We start from the raw sequence: 18015 nt of genomic DNA, 5'->3' as shown, positions 1-18015 counted from the left end.
AGTGTCCCTGGAGAAGCTGCAGCTAAATATAAACCTTTTAAAGAAGGGTGGGGGACTTCTCAAATGTTCTCAATGTCAATAATTCGAAGTGTGGCACTCAGATGGACAGTGTGAGTTTAGTAAGCTATAAGGGTAGACATATAAAAAACAAATAATGTGGTCATGCATTTGGTCCCAAACCATGTTTTGTAACTAGATTTTAATATTCTAACTAAAATGCTATGAGATAAGAACTTTCAGATTTATACAGATTTATTCTGCAATGTTTATTGGTTTTATTTTTATTTTTATTTTACTACTGATATGCTTGTGTTGCTACAAACAACAATATTTTTGATATTTGATAGAGTATATTGAAAAACTGTTTATTTTACAAAAATGAAATCACGTGATCATTGGAAAAAATAATGAATGAAAGCGGACACGTTCTGGAGTAATCTCAATGATTGGTGGCAATGGAGACACCTAGTGGTAACAAATGATATTTGACCTCTTCTTCTATCAAAAAAAACCAACCAATCAGGATTTATCTCTTTTTGATTGGTTGAATTTCCGCTCAGCCAGTGCCCATGGTAAGTAAAAACACAGGGCGGCTGAGGACAAGGTTGCCAGGTTTGAGAAAAACCATTATTTTAGACCATCGTCACCCGAAATAATCAGAATCAGAATCAAAATCAGTTTTATTGCCATGTTCGTGCATACAAACAAGGAATTTGACTCCAGTACACTTTGCTCTTTTGTTCTGTTTTTGCATTACAGAATATACACATTTACAATTTACAATATACACATGTATAAATAAAAAGGTGCATTTGCAACATCTGTATCCTGTTGTTTTGTACTCTATTGAATGTTCATCAGAGAAACAGCCTGGGGGAAGAAACTGTCTCTGTGGCGGCTGGTTTTAGTAAACAGTGCTCTGTAGCGACGGCCTGAAGGTAAAACTCTAAACAGTTTATGTGCAGGGTGTGTGGGGTCTGCAGAGATTTTAGCAGCTCTTTTCCTGACCCTAGACCTGTATAAGTCCTGGATGGAGGGAAGGTCAGCCCTGATTATTCTCTCTGCAGTCCTGATTATTCGTTGCAGTCTGGACCTGTCCTGTTTTGTGGATGAGCCAAACCACACTGAGATGGATGAAGACAGGACAGATTGAATGATGGCAGTGTAGAAGATCACCAGCAGCTCCTGTGGAAGGTTGAACTTCTTGAGTTGCCTCAGGAAGTACAGTCTCTGCTGGGCCTTCTTTCGAACAGTGTCTATGTGTGAAGACCATCTCAGGTCCTCAGAGATGGTGGTTCCTAAGAACCTGAAGTGGTCCACGGCCGATACAGTGTTGTTGAGGATGGTGAGGGGGGTGTATGGGGATGGTGTTCTCCGAAAGTCCACCACCATTTCCACAGTCTTGAGTAGGTTGAGTTCCAGGTAGTTCTGACAACACCAATGTACCAGCCGATAATAATCATCATAAAGCAATAATTTATGTTAAAAAATAACTAAATCTAAAAAGGCGCAGGTGAGTTGTGACCTGAAAATCAAGGAGTGAATGTACAAATGCCAAAGCCAAAAAAGAAATTAAAAAACATTGAATGTGCCATACACAATCTTCCTTCTTTTCCCTCACCAGTTAGCGCTGCAGTTTTACATTATACGTGTCTCACTATTGTTAATGTTCAACCCCACTGCATTTCTCATCTAAATAAATCTGTTTAATGTTAAATTTTGGCCATTTTATATTTATATTTTATTTTGGTTATGCATTTTTAGTCTTATCCTGACTGTTTTTGATGTCTGTAATTTGTTTAAGTATTTTATTCCAGTATGAAGCAATTTGTTACTTACTTTACAACAACAAACTTCATTGTGTTCTGGGAAGATTTTATGCAAAAGACCATTACAAAGTAATGTGTAGTTACAAAGGGAAAGGAATATGAAAAAACACTTAAAAAAATGCACAAACTAAAATCTAAAAAGTGGGGCATGCATTTGTATTCAGCTCATTTACCCTTATAGCTCTAAAAAAAATCAAGGGCAACCAGTTGCCTTTAAACATCACCTCATTAGAGTGGCAAGAAGGGAGTCATTGTTAAAAGAGGACAAAAAGAAGATATGTTTGAAGTTTGCTACATTGCATGTAGGTGTTACAGTAATCAGAATCAGAATCAGAATCAGAAAAGCTTTATAGCCAAGTACGTTTTTGGACATACAAGGAATTTGTTTTGGCGTAGTCGGTGCAATACAGTACAAATTAAACAGTATAAACATATCTACAATATAATATAAATATATGTGCACAGTTTTAAGTGAGTGAGAGTAAATATAGAGCAGTATAAGATGCAAGAGCAATACAACAGTGCAGGTGATCATTGTGCAAGTAAAGCAGGAGTCCAAGCTGAGCGTTAATGTAACGCATAGAGTTGCAGGTTACAGGTGTCCTGTCAGCAAAAAACGGGGTGTGTGGGGGAGGGAGAGTGTCAGGGTGGTTTCCGGGCTTTGTTAACCAGGCTGGTGGCAGATGGGAAAAAACTGTTCTTGTGGCGTGAGGTTTTGGTCCGGATGGACCGCAGCCTCCTGCCAGAGGGGAGAGTTTCAAAGAGTCTGTGACCAGGGTGGGAGGGATCAGCCAGAATCTTCCCTGTCCGCTTCAGGGTCCTGGAGGTGTACAGTTCCTGGAGCGACAGTAGACTGCAGCCAATCACCTTCTCAGCAGACCGAATGACACGCTGCAGCCTGCCCTTATCCTTGGCTGTAGCAGCGGCGTACCAGATGGTGATGGAGGAGGTGAGGATGGACTCAATGATGGCTGTGTAGAAGTGCACCATCATAGTCTTTGGCAGGTTGAATTTCTTCAGCTGCCGCAGGAAGAACATCCTCTGCTGGGCTTTCTTGATGAGGGAGCTGATGTTTGGCTCCCACTTGAGATCCTGGGAGATGATGGTTCCCAGGAAGCGGAAAGATTCCACAGTGTCAATTGTGGAGTCACAGAGGGTGATGGGGGCAGGTGGGGCTGGGTTCTGTCTGAAGTTCACAACCATCTCCACTGTCTTTAGAGCGTTGAGCTCAAGGTTGTTCTGGCTGCACCAGTCCAACAGATGGTCCACCTCCCATCTGTATGCGGACTCGTCACCATCAGAGATGAGTCCGATCAGGGTGGTGTCGTCCGCAAACTTCAGAAGCTTGACAGACTGGTGACTGGAGGTGCAGCTGTTGGTGTACAGGGAGAAGAGCAGAGGAGAGAGAACACAGCCTTAGGGGGAACCGGTGCTGATGGTCAGGGAGTCAGAGATGTGCTTCCCCAGCCTCACGCGCTGCTTCCTGTCAGACAGGAAGTCAGTGATCCACCTGCAGGTGGAGTCGGGCACACTCAGCTGGGAGAGCTTCTCCTGGAGCAGAACTGGGACGATGGTGTTGAAGGCAGAGCTGAAATCCACAAACAGGATCCTGGCATAGGTTCCTGTGGAGTCCAGGTGCCGGAGGATGAAGTGAAGGGCTAGGTTGACTGCATCATCTACAGACCTGTTGGCTCTGTAGGCAAACTGCAGGGGGTCCAGGAGGGGGTCGGTGATGTCTTTTAGGTGTGAGAGCACAAGGCGCTCAAAGGACTTCATCACCACAGAGGTCAGGGCGACGGGTCTGAAGTCATTAAGCCCTGTGGTCCTTGGCTTCTTGGGAACAGGGACGATGGTGGAGGACTTGAAGCAGGCTGGCACATGACATGTCTCCAGTGAGGTGTTAAAAATGTCTGTGAAGACTGGAGACAGCTGATCAGCGCAGTGCTTCAGGCTGGCTGGTGAGACAGAATCCGGACCAGCAGCTTTCCGGGGGTTCTGTCTCCTGAAGAGTTTGTTGATGTCCCTCTCCTGGATGGAAAGAGCCGTCCTCGGCGTGGGTAGGGGGCTGGTGGGGGGGAACTTCAGGGTGGGGGTTGGAGGTGCCAAGGCCCCTCTTGAGGTTGGGGAGGTGGGGGTGGTGGATTGTGGCTGCAGCTGTTGGGGGGCGTCGTGGGGGATGGTTGCAGGACTGTCCCTTTGTCTTTCAAAGCGGCAGTAGAACTCGTTCAGGTCGTTGGCGAGGCGTCGGTCGTTGATGGAGTGGGGGGCTTTCGGCTTGTAGTTGGTGATTTGCTTGAGCCCTTTCCAGACAGACGCAGAGTCGTTGGCTGAGAACTGGTTTTGGAGCTTCTCAGAGTACAGTCGTTTGGCCTCTTTCACTGCCTTGCCAAACTTGTACTTCGCCTCACATGTGGACGGAGGTAATCTTGTGCAAATGTTTTCGCTAACATGCAAAACACTACGTGTAGCAGAAAACTAACATTGCACATCACCAACCCTGCAGTAAAATATGGGGGTGGCAGCATCAAGCTGTGGGTTTTCTTTTAACAGGTACAGAGAAACTGGTCAGTTAGAGCTAATGTGAAGATGGATTAAACTATATACAGGAAAGTTCTGGAAGAAAACCTGTTAGAGGCTGCAAAAAAAGAAGTTCACATTTTCAGCTGAGCCACAACCCTAAATATACAGCAAAAACTTGAAAATTGATGATCAAAGACAGTTCTCCATCCAATCTGTCTGAGATTAACCTATTTAACAAAGAATACATTAAAGTACATTTGAAAAACCATGCTACTTTTTCTTTTCACATTACTTAGAACAGGGGATCCCAAAGTGGGGGTCAGAAAACCCCGGGGGTCACGAGATGATTTTCAGAATCATTGAGATGTGACCCTTGAGGTGTATGGAGGGTAAAAAGGACAAAATTAAACTCATGTATCATAAAATAAATAATTATACCATGAAATAAATAAAATGTTCATTCATTCATCTTCTATACTGCTTCTTCCATACTGGGTTGTGGAGGAGCTGGTGCCTATCTCCAGCAGTCTACGGGCAAGAGGCAGGGTACACCCTGGACAAGTCTCCAATCCGTCGCAGGGCAACACAGAGATATACAGAACAAACAACTACGCACACCCATTCACACCTAAGGGCAATTTAGAGACAAATTAACATAACAGTCATGTTTTTGGACTGTGGGAAGAAGCCAGAGTACCCGGTGAGAACCCACGCATGCACGGGGAGAACATGCAAACTCCATGCAGAAAGAACCCCGGCCGGGAATCAAACCCAGGACCTTCTTCCTGCAAGGCAACAGTGCAACCAACTGTACCGTGCAAAGAATTGAATTATTAAATAATTAAATATACCATTAAATTATGAAATGCACAATTAAATAATTGTGTCATATTAAATAATTAAATATACATTTTAAATTATGAAATTAAATAATGAAAAGTAATTTAAAAAACAAAATTCATTTAAAAATACCTGTAAGATAGGACAAGATAGACTTTTGATCTCTATTGATCCCACAGTGGAGAAATTAACTTCTTATAGCAGCTCTTAGTAACACACAAGCAGCATGCAGATAATTAGGAAAAATATGCAATCAAAGAAGAACAAGGTAAATGTGCAATAAACAAGTAGTAATAATAGAATAAAAAAATAAAGAACTTATGTACAATAAAAAGTGGAGGTCATTTGTCACCTCCAAACGTGTCCTCCACTTTAAACTGTACATAAGTAATTGTATTTATTTATTTTTTTTAATTTCTTATCTATAATTATTTCACTCCAAACATATATTAAATAAATAAATATAGATCGAGACGATGTATTTTTAGGGGGTCGCCAGGTCCTCAATAGGGGGTTGCCAGTCTCTGGCACTGTTATTTTGGGGGTCACAGGCTGAAATGTTTGGGAACCCCTGACTTGGAACGCCACAAAACGGGGGATGGTGAGACTCGTACCTGGCAACCAGCCTCGGCTCGTTAGTGCAGTGTGCATCTGGAAGTTGTCGCCATCATAAGTAGCTAAATGTTTAAGCTAGCTCTCAAGTCGTCAGCCGTTGTGTCCGAAGATACAGCGTCTGACACCGTTAACAGGTTTTCCTGTGTTTTATGTCGATGTTTCGTGAGCCGTTGTGATGTTAACAACCAGTAAACGCGATTAGTTATGTTGCAGTGCTGTGTCGCTCTATCAAAACCAACAGCAGGATCTATTTTCAGAGCACGTATTAGCAGCCTGGAGTCTTGAGAGGCAGTAAAGGGGGCGGTGGGCTGCTGAGACCGTCGCTGGCTAGCAGCGAGCTTGCTAGGTAGCTACAAAGAAAGCGAAATCGTTGATACACGTTAAGAAAAATAAAATCAGAGCTTTTGGCGTAGCTACAATCTAAGTGGTTGTTTTCTGCTGTTGGGTTCGTGACAAACCGTAACCAAGGAGCTAGCAGGGTCAGCGCTATATGCATCTTTGCTGAGAAACTTGGGATTTAAAGCTAACAGGACTCAACATCCTGCCGGGATTGATCTGTCCGCAGTGAGACTGATAAACTGGAGCTGCAATCGTCACTTTTGTCGTATTTAACAGGTAAGTACTTCTTTATAAAGTATCCCTCACTTCTGCTTGAGATACGTTTTTTTTTTGGGGGGGGGGGTAACCCAGAGAATTGGAGCTTACTTCCCCTGTTGTCGCTGTTGTCTTAATAAACTACATGTGAAGAGTTCGTTACGAAGGTAACAATCAGGCCTGTGGGTTGTGATATTTATATTATGGTTTCTGTTTTATGCAGCAGGCGATTGGGCCTGACAGCGGAGAAGATGTCTGAGGGAGAGAGCAGGCAGGCCCCGGACACTGCCCAGGAGGCGAAGCCGGACTCCGGGGCAGCTGCGCCAGCAGGCCAAGGGGTGGCATCCGTGTCTCCGCCGGTGTCCACGGTGACCCAGTCTCCTCCAACGGCTGCCACGGAGGACGAGGAAGAGGAAAGCGAGGATGAGTCAGAGATTTTGGAGGAAAGCCCGTGTGGACGCTGGCAAAAACGCAGGGAAGAGGTATGTGTGAATGACAGAAGTTAAGTGCGCACCAAGTTTGAAAAATGTTAATGGAATAGATCAAGATATATAAAGCGGCTGTATTTTCTTAATTTGCTCTCTAAGAAATGTTATAAACAGAGCAGTTTGGTTTGGAAGGACATGATCATCACATGATGATGATGAGAGGATTGTGAATATGGGAAAGCGTGACTAGAGATGCACCGATCAGAGATACTTTTTGCTTTCTAATGAGGAGGTCTTGCTGCAGATTCGGTGGCTGGTTCCAGTCAGCTGGGCTTCCATATATATATATATATATATATATATATATAGACAACTTTTTACCAATTACGAATTACTGTTATGACTTACACGTAGTTTCAGTTTTAAATGTGTGCCATTAAATCTAATCTGTTTGTATTATTAGGTTGTCTTTGTATTAATTTGGTTTACAGTGTATTTCTGTATAGCTGAAAATAAATTGGACAAACTGTTCTTGGAGTTTTGGGAGGGTATTTTTTGTAAATTTGAGCTATATAAATACACTAGATTTAACTGAACTGTTTTAGCAATAAAATAATTATAGTGAAATAAAATTACAGTCACTCAGAAACAGTTATAGTTATGCCTCTCTACATCATTCAAGTAATATAACATTTTCCAAGTTATGGCATAGATGTACAAATTCAAGTAAGAAGAATCACAGACCGATGAAGGTTTATTACCTTTTTTACTCTAAAAATGTGAAGGTACGCCATATCTAAACATTGCTACGTTTTGCGGTTGTATCTTTGTAAAAACAAATGTTAATGACGACACACATAAACACTTATTTCCCAGTACTGGTGCTCTAACTGGTGCTCTAATTGCTTTTCCCTCATTAAAGGTGAATCAGCGCAATGTGCCTGGGATCGATAATGCTTACTTGGCCATGGACACAGAGGAGGGGGTTGAAGTGGTGTGGAATGAGGTCATGTTCTCAGAAAGGAAGAACTTCAAACTGCAGGAGGTAGGCGGTGAGCTAGTCCAGTGCAGTAAAATGCATCTGATGTCTTTCTTGATCCTTATTTATATGCAGAAGAAAGAGAGCCTCCAGGTCCTGATTGCATTGCTATGCAGATTCTTTTCATTTTTTCCTAGACAGTTAATGTAAAAGAAAGCTGGTTTTTATATCCTCTGCAGCCTTAACCTCTTTAGACAAAAAATAAAAATACTTAGACTTGTTCCTGTCAGCATCACAGAAATGTTGCGTGTAGAAATAACTGTTGTGGAAGAAGGGAGGGTGTTGCTTTACAGCTTTATGAAAGCATGCAGTTAGGTATACAGAAATGACTTTTAACTGAGCACTGTCCTTCAGAGACTCAATGTCCCTTTTTTTTTTCTTCCAGAAATTAAATAATCTCAGTGAAAGACCTGGTCTCGAACTAGATTGCATACAGAGGTATAGGAGTGGTTGTTTGCATTACATAACAGACGTGTGGATATTCTAAAGGGATAGTAAAGAGAAACCTTTCTGTACTCCTCGGTATATGCTGAAACGTCTCACTTGCTCACTCACCTGAATGAACTACAAACATGTTGCTAAGAATAGTTTCCTCTGAATTCATTTTAAACAATCGTCCGGTACAGACGATATCAAACTTTGAGTCTTTTTCACTCAGTAACAACGTCAAGACTCAAGAGTGTTATAAGTATGAGCTTTTAGCAGTTAGTTGTGGTGCTTTCACTGCCGAGGGTAAATGATTGAAAGGTATGAGTTGCCAACCTTCTGGTCATAAGTTAGGATTGATTAAACTAAAAATAGGCTGATTCTGATTCTCATCTGATTTTTCAGTTCATCTTTGACTCTTGATTGTTCTGACCAGGAGTACAAATTGAATACACCATCATTAAGAGCAGCACAGACTAAATTTTAATCTTGCACTATGGCCAATTCAGTCAAAAACAACATGAGCAGCACCAAGTAAAACTTGTTCTTGTTTTTCTGTAAAAATAAAACACATCCTGTTTAAAATTTGCCATCGCATGTTTCTTTATACCATTTGGCTCTACGCTTAAAAGAGTAACTGTTCCCTCTTTTCAACCCCAGGAAAAAGTGAAAGCTGTGTTTGACAATTTAATCCAGCTGGAGCATTTGAACATTGTGAAGTTCCACAAGTACTGGGCAGATGTGAAGGAAAACAGAGCCAGGGTATGAAATCACATCACTACTTCTATTTTATAACCTCGTGGACAAAATGTTGATCTTCATTCTGATTATTTGTTTTTTTTAATTGTTTTTGCAGGTTATTTTCATCACTGAGTACATGTCATCAGGAAGCCTCAAACAGTTCCTGAAAAAGACAAAGAAAAACCACAAGACCATGAATGAAAAGGTATTAAATTGGTTATTACAAAATATTAATCCTGTTGAACCAGCTTTTGTTTTTTCTACAAACATGTTTCAGCCAAGATTATACAGGTCCTTCTCAAAATATTAGCATATTGTGATAAAGTTCATTATTTTCCATAATGTAATGATGAAAATTTAACATTCATATATTTTAGATTCATTGCACATTAACTGAAATATTTCAGGTCTTTTATTGTCTTAATACGGATGATTTTGGCATACAGCTCATGAAAACCCAAAATTCCTATCTCACAAAATTAGCATATTTCATCCGACCAATAAAAGAAAAGTGTTTTTAATACAAAAAACGTCAACCTTCAAATAATCATGTACAGTTATGCACTCAATACTTGGTCGGGAATCCTTTTGCAGAAATGACTGCTTCAATGCGGCGTGGCATGGAGGCAATCAGCCTGTGGCACTGCTGGGGTCTTATGGAGGCCCAGGATGCTTCAATAGCGGCCTTTAGCTCATCCAGAGTGTTGGGTCTTGAGTCTCTCAACGTTCTCTTCACAATATCCCACAGATTCTCTATGGGGTTCAGGTCAGGAGAGTTGGCAGGCCAATTGAGCACAGTGATACCATGGTCAGTAAACCATTTACCAGTGGTTTTGGCACTGTGAGCAGGTGCCAGGTCATGCTGAAAAATGAAATCTTCATCTCTATAAAGCTTTTCAGCAGATGGAAGCATGAAGTGCTCCAAAATCTCCTGATAGCTAGCTGCATTGACCCTGCCCTTGATAAAACACAGTGGACCAACACCAGCAGCTGACACGGCACCCCAGACCATCACTGACTGTGGGTACTTGACACTGGACTTCTGGCATTTTGGCATTTCCTTCTCCCCAGTCTTCCTCCAGACTCTGGCACCTTGATTTCCGAATGACTTGCAGAATTTGCTTTCATTCGAAAAAAGTACTTTGGACCACTGAGCAACAGTCCAGTGCTGCTTCTTTGTTGCCCAGGTCTGGCGCTTCTGCTGCTGTTTCTGGTTCAAAAGTGGCTTGACCTGGGGAATGCGGCACCTGTAGCCCATTTCCTGCACACACCTGTGCACGGTGGCTCTGGATGTTTCTACTCCAGACTCAGTCCACTGCTTCCGCAGGTCCCCCAAGGTCTGGAATCGGCCCTTCTCCACAATCTTCCTCAGGGTCCGGTCACCTCTTCTCGTTGTGCAGCGTTTTCTGCCACACTTTTTCCTTCCCACAGACTTCCCACTGAGGTGCCTTGATACAGCACTCTGGGAACAGCCTATTCGTTCAGAAATTTCTTTCTGTGTCTTACCCTCTTGCTTGAGGGTGTCAATAGTGGCCTTCTGGACAGCAGTCAGGTCGGCAGTCTTACCCATGATTGGGGTTTTGAGTGATGAACCAGGATGGGAGTTTTAAAGGCCTCAGGAATCTTTTGCAGGTGTTTAGAGTTAACTCGTTGATTCAGATGATTAGGTTCATAGCTCGTTTAGAGACCCTTTTAATAATATGCTAATTTTGTGAGATAGGAATTTTGGGTTTTCATGAGCTGTATGCCAAAATCATCCGTATTAAGACAATAAAAGACCTGAAATATTTCAGTTAGTGTGCAATGAATCTAAAATATATGAATGTTAAATTTTCATCATTACATTATGGAAAATAATGAACTTTATCACAAAATGCAAATAGTTTGAGAAGGACCTGTATTTCTGTTAACCTGTTTTCTTTCTGACAGGCCTGGAAGCGCTGGTGTACACAGATACTGTCCGCCCTCAGGTGAGTCTGGCATAATCAGATGTTCCTGAACAAAGTGACGTGACTGAAAGCCCAGATACCAACATTTGTTTATTAGGACATAAAATACATAAAACATTATGGATGTAACATACAATTTGGGAAAGGTTCAAGCGTTCTGATTACTTTTGCATGGAGCTACAGCTTTGATAGCTGGTCCTTAGTAGGTTTAGTCTAATGCACAGAGCTAAAGTGGGCCCGGCTTTTTCCTTATTCATAATAGAAAACATGGCCTGACTATTGTGATTAGAAAAATTGATTTCAGTCTAGGTTTCAGAATTATTCCACTCCTATTGTTTATAAAGTCTACAACGTGGTTAGAAGTCATTGTAACCACTATGCGTTTGCCTCCAGTTACCTGCACTCCTGTGATCCTGCCATCATCCACGGCAACCTTACCTGTGACACCATCTTCATCCAGCACAACGGCCTCATCAAGATTGGCTCAGGTGGGCCTCAGCGATCTCTGACAGCGTCTCGCGTTTTCAGCAATTAATTATAATTGGTCTAACAGTTCCAGCCCAGTAATGTGTATGCCTACAGATGCATATTACAAAGTGTTTCCTTTATCCTCTCTAGTTGCCCCTGACACCATCAATAACCATGTGAAAACCTGTCGGGAAGAGCAGAAGAGCCTCCACTTCTTTGCTCCAGAATATGGAGGCAAGCTCATGTTAATGTCAGGAATCTCTCTGCTTTTTGTTTTGTTTTTTTCAATTATTTTAATTAGCTTTTGTCCTCTTGCAGCTGTTGCCAATGTTACCACAGCGGTGGATATATATTCCTTTGGAATGTGCGCCTTAGAGGTAAGAAGAGACGCTTCAAGCAGTCGGATTTATGTAATAATGACTAGATTAGTTGGAAGTGTAGTTCAGATTGCTTTCTGTTATGGGGGCATATTTATCTACTTTAAGCAGTGTATTAACATTCCAACTGTAAATATTGTTAGTCTAAGACTACATGGGACAGCTTTTACTTTAATTCTGTCTTAGGAATGGTTTTCTGGTTTGGTGTGGTAGCAGTAGACACTGTTCACTCATGTTTTGTATTTATACTCCCATGTTTTTTGTTCAATCACTTTGTCAGATGGCTGTATTGGAGATCCAGAGTAACGGAGATTCGTCCTATGTGTCCCAAGAAGCCATAAACAGTGCCATTCAGTCCCTAGAAGACCCATTGCAGCGGGTCAGTGAAGAATAAACTGCAGTTTAAAAGTGACCTTTAGGTGCACAAAGTCTGCATCTTATGTTTTTTTTTCTTTTTCTTCTACACGCATTTTCAGGAATTCATCCAGAAATGTCTGGAGGTCGACCCGAGCAAGAGACCCACAGCCAAAGAGCTGCTGTTTCACCCTGCCTTGTTTGAGGTGCCCTTACTCAAGCTGCTAGCTGCACACTGCAGCGTCAGCCACCAACGTAAGTCAACAGACTCAAAACGTCTTGCCTAGTGACGAAATAGTGTTTTGTTTCATCAGTTTAAAGATGCTCAGCTACTTCTACTTTGTGGGTTACAAAACATTTCCGACTGTTGGAGTCGGAGGCAGCTCAGCTGTAAATCTGTCAACACTGAGCAGGAATTCACCTTTCAGGATTTGTGGCAAAGATTAACTCAAATCTGTATTTTTGCTGCATTCCCTCCATTTTTAGCCTAAATCTTACAAATTGTGACCTTAGTTTGTTGATAAGGCTGTTTTACTGATAATAGGACCAAACTTGCACACTAGTAGTTTCTGCATCAGATGAAAAGATATTAAATTATACTTACTTTGTTAGACGTTTGGTTGAAACAGTAATGAAGATGATTACCACACATTCTCAAGTCCAGGTTCCATACATGGCCAGGATCAAATTTCTGAGTTTAAATAAATGAAATGTAAATATGAAAGTCCAACAAAAATGACAGGAAGGAAGAGAATAATGGGGAGAAGGAGAGGGAATGGAAAACACGAAGGATGCAAGGAAAACGGGAAGAAATGAATAGGGAGGTAAAAAACTGAATGAAAACGGAAAAACAATGACAGAAATGAAGAAAGAAAGAAAAAGCGTGTAAGGAGCGACGGATTAAAGGATTTTCTTTTTACAGACAATGCAAAATGGAATAAAATAATTATACATAAAGTTTTCCATACTCTTTATTCTTTTTTTCTATAATCAGCCAGATTTATCCAAAGATTTATTTGTTAAAATTCATACATTCCAGACTGAGTAAAAAAGCAGTGTTATGACATATTTAAAAAGATCCGCTGGAGATTCAGAGCAGACTGGAGGCTTCAGGATGTTCGCCTGAGAGGATCAGATATGATCAGAACGCTCTGATTGTTCAAGGAGAATAATTTAAGAAGAAATATTCTTCGGTCTGTCTAGGGTGAGAAAGACGGTGACTGGATTTTGTTTCTGCAGACATGATTCCAGAAAATGCTTTAGAGGAGATGACAAAGAACATGGACCCCAACCTGGTCATTGTTGAAGCCAAGAACGGAGTTCAGATGAAGTAGGTCTTAAACTTTGAAGATCAGTTGATTCCAGTTGTTGAGCAGTTGTATTTTGACTTGGTTACAGAGAAATTCAGACGCATGAAAACAGATATAACTACAAAGCAGCATAAATTCGTTCTTTTCCTTTTTAATCAGGCTCTCACAGTTCCCTGCACTTGAGCTGGACAAGTTTCTCGAAGATGTGAGGTAAGAAAAGATTTTTGCCTTAGTGCGTTTTCCACTGTCCAAAAACAATAGTTTAGCTTTGACGTTTGTAAACATAAACATATTTTTATCTCGGTAAACTCTGCGGGTGCATGAAATAATTTGCCACTGGCACAAGAAAACGTTTCACTGCGTTCTCTCTCCATGTTATGAGGAATGGGATCTATCCTCTGACTGCATTTGGGATGCCCCGTCCACAGCAACCTCAGCAGGAGGCTGTTAAGTCACCCATAGTCCCACCTTCAGTCAAATCTCCAACACCTGAACCTGCAGAGGTTGAGACCAGAAAGGTAAGAACTCAAGTCCTCAGACACATTTGCATGCTTCAGATTCACAATAAATAAACATTTCATGTCACAGTGGCATGTTTTTAGACATAATCAAAGGGATAAATCAGAGAGCTGGGCTATAGTAAATATCACTTTGGTTGGTTCAGGGTAAAAAAAAAAAAAGAAATTATAAGCACAAAATATTGTTCTCTGGATGTTCTCTCACCTCTTGTGTGCTTGCAGACAAGTTGTGGTCTACATGCTGTGAAACAAATGCAAAAAAATAAACAAACATTGGTTGGATGCAGATAGTCTTATTCTGCTCTAAAGGATTTCTTGGCAGAATGGTCTGCTTGATGCAACGACAAGCCTCAAACAGGTTTTCATTTGTACTGCCAGGTCCTCCAGATGCAGTGCAACATTGAGCCTGTTGACGAAGGCACCAAGCATCACGTAGGTTTCAGCCGACCGTCAAAGATTCTGCTTTTGAATATTGGGAAATATGTTTTGTGCTCATTCAGAATTTTATTGAATTAAGTTTGTTGTTTTTTCAGCTGACGTTGTTGTTGAAACTTGAGGATAAACTGAACAGGCACTTGAGCTGTGACTTGTTACCAAGTAAGTAAGATTTGAGTGAAGTTTTGCTATGCTGTTGCATCTGGTTTAAAACATTTGGGCACTTGCACTGTCATAAGATTTTGGTTCAGGTTTATTGTTTTGGCTGTAGATGTCTAATACGGAGTAGTTTTTCTAGAGTTTGTTTCTTGCTAAAATGTTAGTATGTGAGATTTAAATTAGTTTATTTTCCTCCACCTGCTTGGAGGACATCGGAGATAAAATTACCGGCCCAGATCGTTAAATGGAAACTCAAAAATCCAATATTTTCCTGATTCTGAATGCACCATCCCTAAGTGCTCCCAAGGCTTGGCGACTTGTATGTTATTCCTTCAGGCTGCAACACGGCAAGTGAGAGCAAGACTTTTCGCGGCAAAATATTGGAGCTTTTAACTTCCGTCTATCATAAAACATGTTGAATATGGAAGTGTTTGCAGCATCTACATTCTCTAAGTATTGCCCATAAACTGCAGTTTTAATTATGCTGGCTGCGTTTATCACTAATTTAGAACAGTTTAATGTAAGCTAATCATTTTTTTTTGTGTGGTTTTAAAAAGAAAAAAACATTCTCAAAATGTTTCACCATCAGGAGATACAGGTACATCTAAACAAATTATACAATTACACAATTTTATATATTATAAAATATATAAAAATTAGAATATTACATAACACCAATATAAAAAAAACTTTTCATTAATGTAATTTAATTGGCATATTCTGGCCATTACATTACACAATCATGGGGAAGAGTGTCTAATTGACAGATGTCTAGAAGTCATTGAAACCTTCCACAAGAGTGAGCCACAAAGGGTCATTGCTAAAGAAGCTGGTTGTACAGAACGCTGTATTCAAGGATATTTATAGAAAGTTGAGTGGAAGGAAAAAGTGGTAGGAAAAGGTGCACCACATCAAGGATAACCCCAGCCTTGAAAGGATTGTTGCTGGGCAAAATCCATTCTAGATTTTGGGGGAGCTTCTCAAGACGTGGCCGGACGCTGGAGTCATCGCATCAATAGCCTCTAGGCACAGATGAATCCTACATATGGGCTACAAATGTCGCAATTCTCATGTCAAGCCACTCCTGAACCAGAACTGGAAAACACTGGATTTTTGTCAGTGGTCTAGTGTCCTCTTCTCAGATGAAAATAAAGTTTGAATTTCATTTGGAAATTAGGATCCCAGAGTCTGAAGGGAAGGTTTTGGGGCAAAGAATCCACGTTGCTTAAGGTCCAGTGTGAAGTTTCCACAGACCGTGATGGTTTGGGGTGCCGTGTCATCTGCTGGTGTCTTCTGAAGTAATTCAGGCTAATGGAGCCCCAACCAAGTAATGAATGATTCGAAATCAACATACTTACCTGACATTTCTGTATAAAATATCCTTTTTTTTTATTGCTGTAATGTAATCTTTTTTCTGAGACACTGAATTATGGGTTTTCATCATCATGTGTAAGCCACAATCATCAAAACAGCAAGAACAGCAAAACAACAAGAAATAAAGACTTGAAATATTTGTGTCATGAATTCATATGAGTTTTGCTTTGTAAAATGAGACAAAAATATTGAACTGTTGCATGATATTTAAATTGTTTTAGATGTACCTGTAAGTTGCCTTTGCTGCTAATGTAAATAATGGAAGCTAACAACAGGACAGCTTGGAAAAAAACAGTTCCGCCCTGTTCTTATACCTTCTCATATTGTAGTTAAAGAGATTTTATGAGCAGGTAAAAGCTTCACAAAAAGCTGGAGAATGGAAATAGGTCACAAAATTCTAATTAACGCATCTCTGTTAATGATTGATTTTCATGTTGCATGCATTCATAAATAAAAAAGCCTTTTGATTTTGTTTTGTCGTTTCGCTCAGATGAGAACGTGCAGGAGCTGGCTGTGGAACTCGTCCAGCTGGGCTTCATCAGTGAGGTAAGCAGAGACTCTTAATTATCTGCGAAATCCTAGCTGTTATCCTTCTCACGTCGTCTTTTTACTCTGCCAGGGCGATCAGCCGCGACTTGCATGCGTTCTCGAAGAGGCCTTCTCGAAGTTCTACAGCCGGAACGGCTCCCTCAACCCGGTGACTGTTTCCTCGTAGCCGAGGACTCGCCAGGCCTTCTCTCAGCCCTCCTCGTCCTCCACAGCAGGACTAGCTTTCGCTTCACGTCGACATCTCTGTAAAGCTTTTGCGAGGACCGAGGGGGCAGCCTTGGTCTGATTGCAGATCCTGCAACCTCTTGTATTTTCTGGTGGAGAAAGCTGCCACTAAGTGGTTGTTGTTCTCTTTTCTTTTTATTTCTCCCCACCAAACACAGCCATCTGCTTCTCTTCTAAAAGAGGAAATTGTAGTTGAAGCTTCTTGGAAGGTACAAATGTTTTGACTGTTTGACTCGGTTCTTTCAGTGGTTTAAAAAAATGGCAGAAGTAAGCGACATAAAATGGATAACAGCAGCGTTTTCCTTAAGTCAGTGTTGAAGTTGTATTTTAAACATTTTTTTCTTAAATCATTTGATAGAGTTGTGTGTCTGCCTGCTGTCCCGACATACTGAAGCATGTGTATTATAGTGTGAGCTTAAAGTCTTTGTCTCGAGCAGTGACTGAGGTACCTGCTGACCTCGGATTAGTTTCGGAGGACTCTGGAAGGCGTAAAACTAGTGAAGAAACGTGAGATGTCAGTTTGGCTTTAAATTCTACTATCACACAACATATAGTCATAAACCCATCAGCTGCAACACAATCAGATAAGCAAGTTAAGATATATATATATAAATCTATTTATGTGTGCATCTCTTTGATGTCTGATGTATTTCACTTGACAAAGGCCGAGGGTGGATTGTATGCTTTTACTCCCTGTTTTTCTTCAAATCAAGCTGGTACTTTCTATGAAACAGAACTGTGAGTAGAAACATTGCAGCTCAACACTTCAACAGTCTCTTTAGGTCTAATTTCTCACCCAAGATGTCAGTTTGAGCGATTGTCAAGCTCTGGATGTCACAGTACCTGTGAGTACACATTAGCTCCACGTCAGTTCATGAATTATTTTTATAAATTAATTTGTCACACATCAGTTTTTAGTATCTTGGGGCCATTCAACAAGTAGATTTTGTGACACTGTTGGTAAACTTGTGTATCCTGTTGGAAACATCTCAGTGGCCCCTGGCTTGTGCACGGCGCTGGGAGGAACATAAAGACGTCGGTGAGCCTGTGCCGTGTCCTCCGTGCTGTGACTACCTCCTGTCAGGGTCTGTAGATACAAGTGTGGGACATCATGTACTCTGTATGCTGGACACTGTGCTGTTTCCACAATGCTTTTACCCTCTTTTTCACGTCAACTAAAACAATAAAAAAAAAAAAATCAAATTATCTGCACCTGATGTCTGTATAAAGGACTCTTTTCAAAGTTTTTCTGTATAAAACACAAG

The 18015-nt window shown here is 41.1% G+C and overlaps 1 protein-coding gene across 1 annotated transcript; it reads left to right on the top strand.

Moving 5' to 3' along the window:
- The first annotated feature begins 5782 nt into the window (after positions 1-5782).
- Positions 5783-17975, top strand: nrbp1 (nuclear receptor binding protein 1). Its single transcript, XM_047387619.1, has 18 exons — positions 5783-6419; positions 6622-6880; positions 7749-7871; positions 8952-9053; positions 9148-9237; positions 10962-11002; positions 11375-11469; positions 11600-11683; positions 11768-11826; positions 12107-12205; positions 12303-12435; positions 13420-13510; positions 13650-13700; positions 13873-14008; positions 14387-14440; positions 14542-14605; positions 16467-16522; positions 16596-17975. The coding sequence occupies exons 2-18, from the start codon at positions 6650-6652 to the stop codon at positions 16689-16691; spliced, it is 1605 nt and encodes a 534-aa protein (XP_047243575.1). The 5' UTR covers positions 5783-6419; positions 6622-6649; the 3' UTR covers positions 16692-17975.
- The last annotated feature ends 40 nt before the right edge of the window (positions 17976-18015 follow it).

This window comes from Girardinichthys multiradiatus, chromosome 15 (genome assembly GCF_021462225.1).
Source record: "Girardinichthys multiradiatus isolate DD_20200921_A chromosome 15, DD_fGirMul_XY1, whole genome shotgun sequence".
Lineage (NCBI taxonomy): Eukaryota > Metazoa > Chordata > Actinopteri > Cyprinodontiformes > Goodeidae > Girardinichthys > Girardinichthys multiradiatus.
Note: the sequence above shows the minus strand (reverse complement) of the source record. Positions and strands in the feature narration are given on the sequence as shown.

What these genes read in the sequence shown, in the direction of transcription:
- nrbp1 (XM_047387619.1), top strand. Translation starts at nt 6,650, where the DNA reads ATGTCTGAGGGAGAGAGCAGGCAGGCCCCGGACACTGCCCAGGAGGCG. An exon ending in CAGAGGTTGAGACCAGAAAG is followed by an intron (nt 14,009 to 14,386) that starts GTAAGAACTCAA and finishes TTGTACTGCCAG; the next exon opens with GTCCTCCAGATGCAGTGCAA. An exon ending in ACGAAGGCACCAAGCATCAC is followed by an intron (nt 14,441 to 14,541) that starts GTAGGTTTCAGC and finishes TTGTTTTTTCAG; the next exon opens with CTGACGTTGTTGTTGAAACT.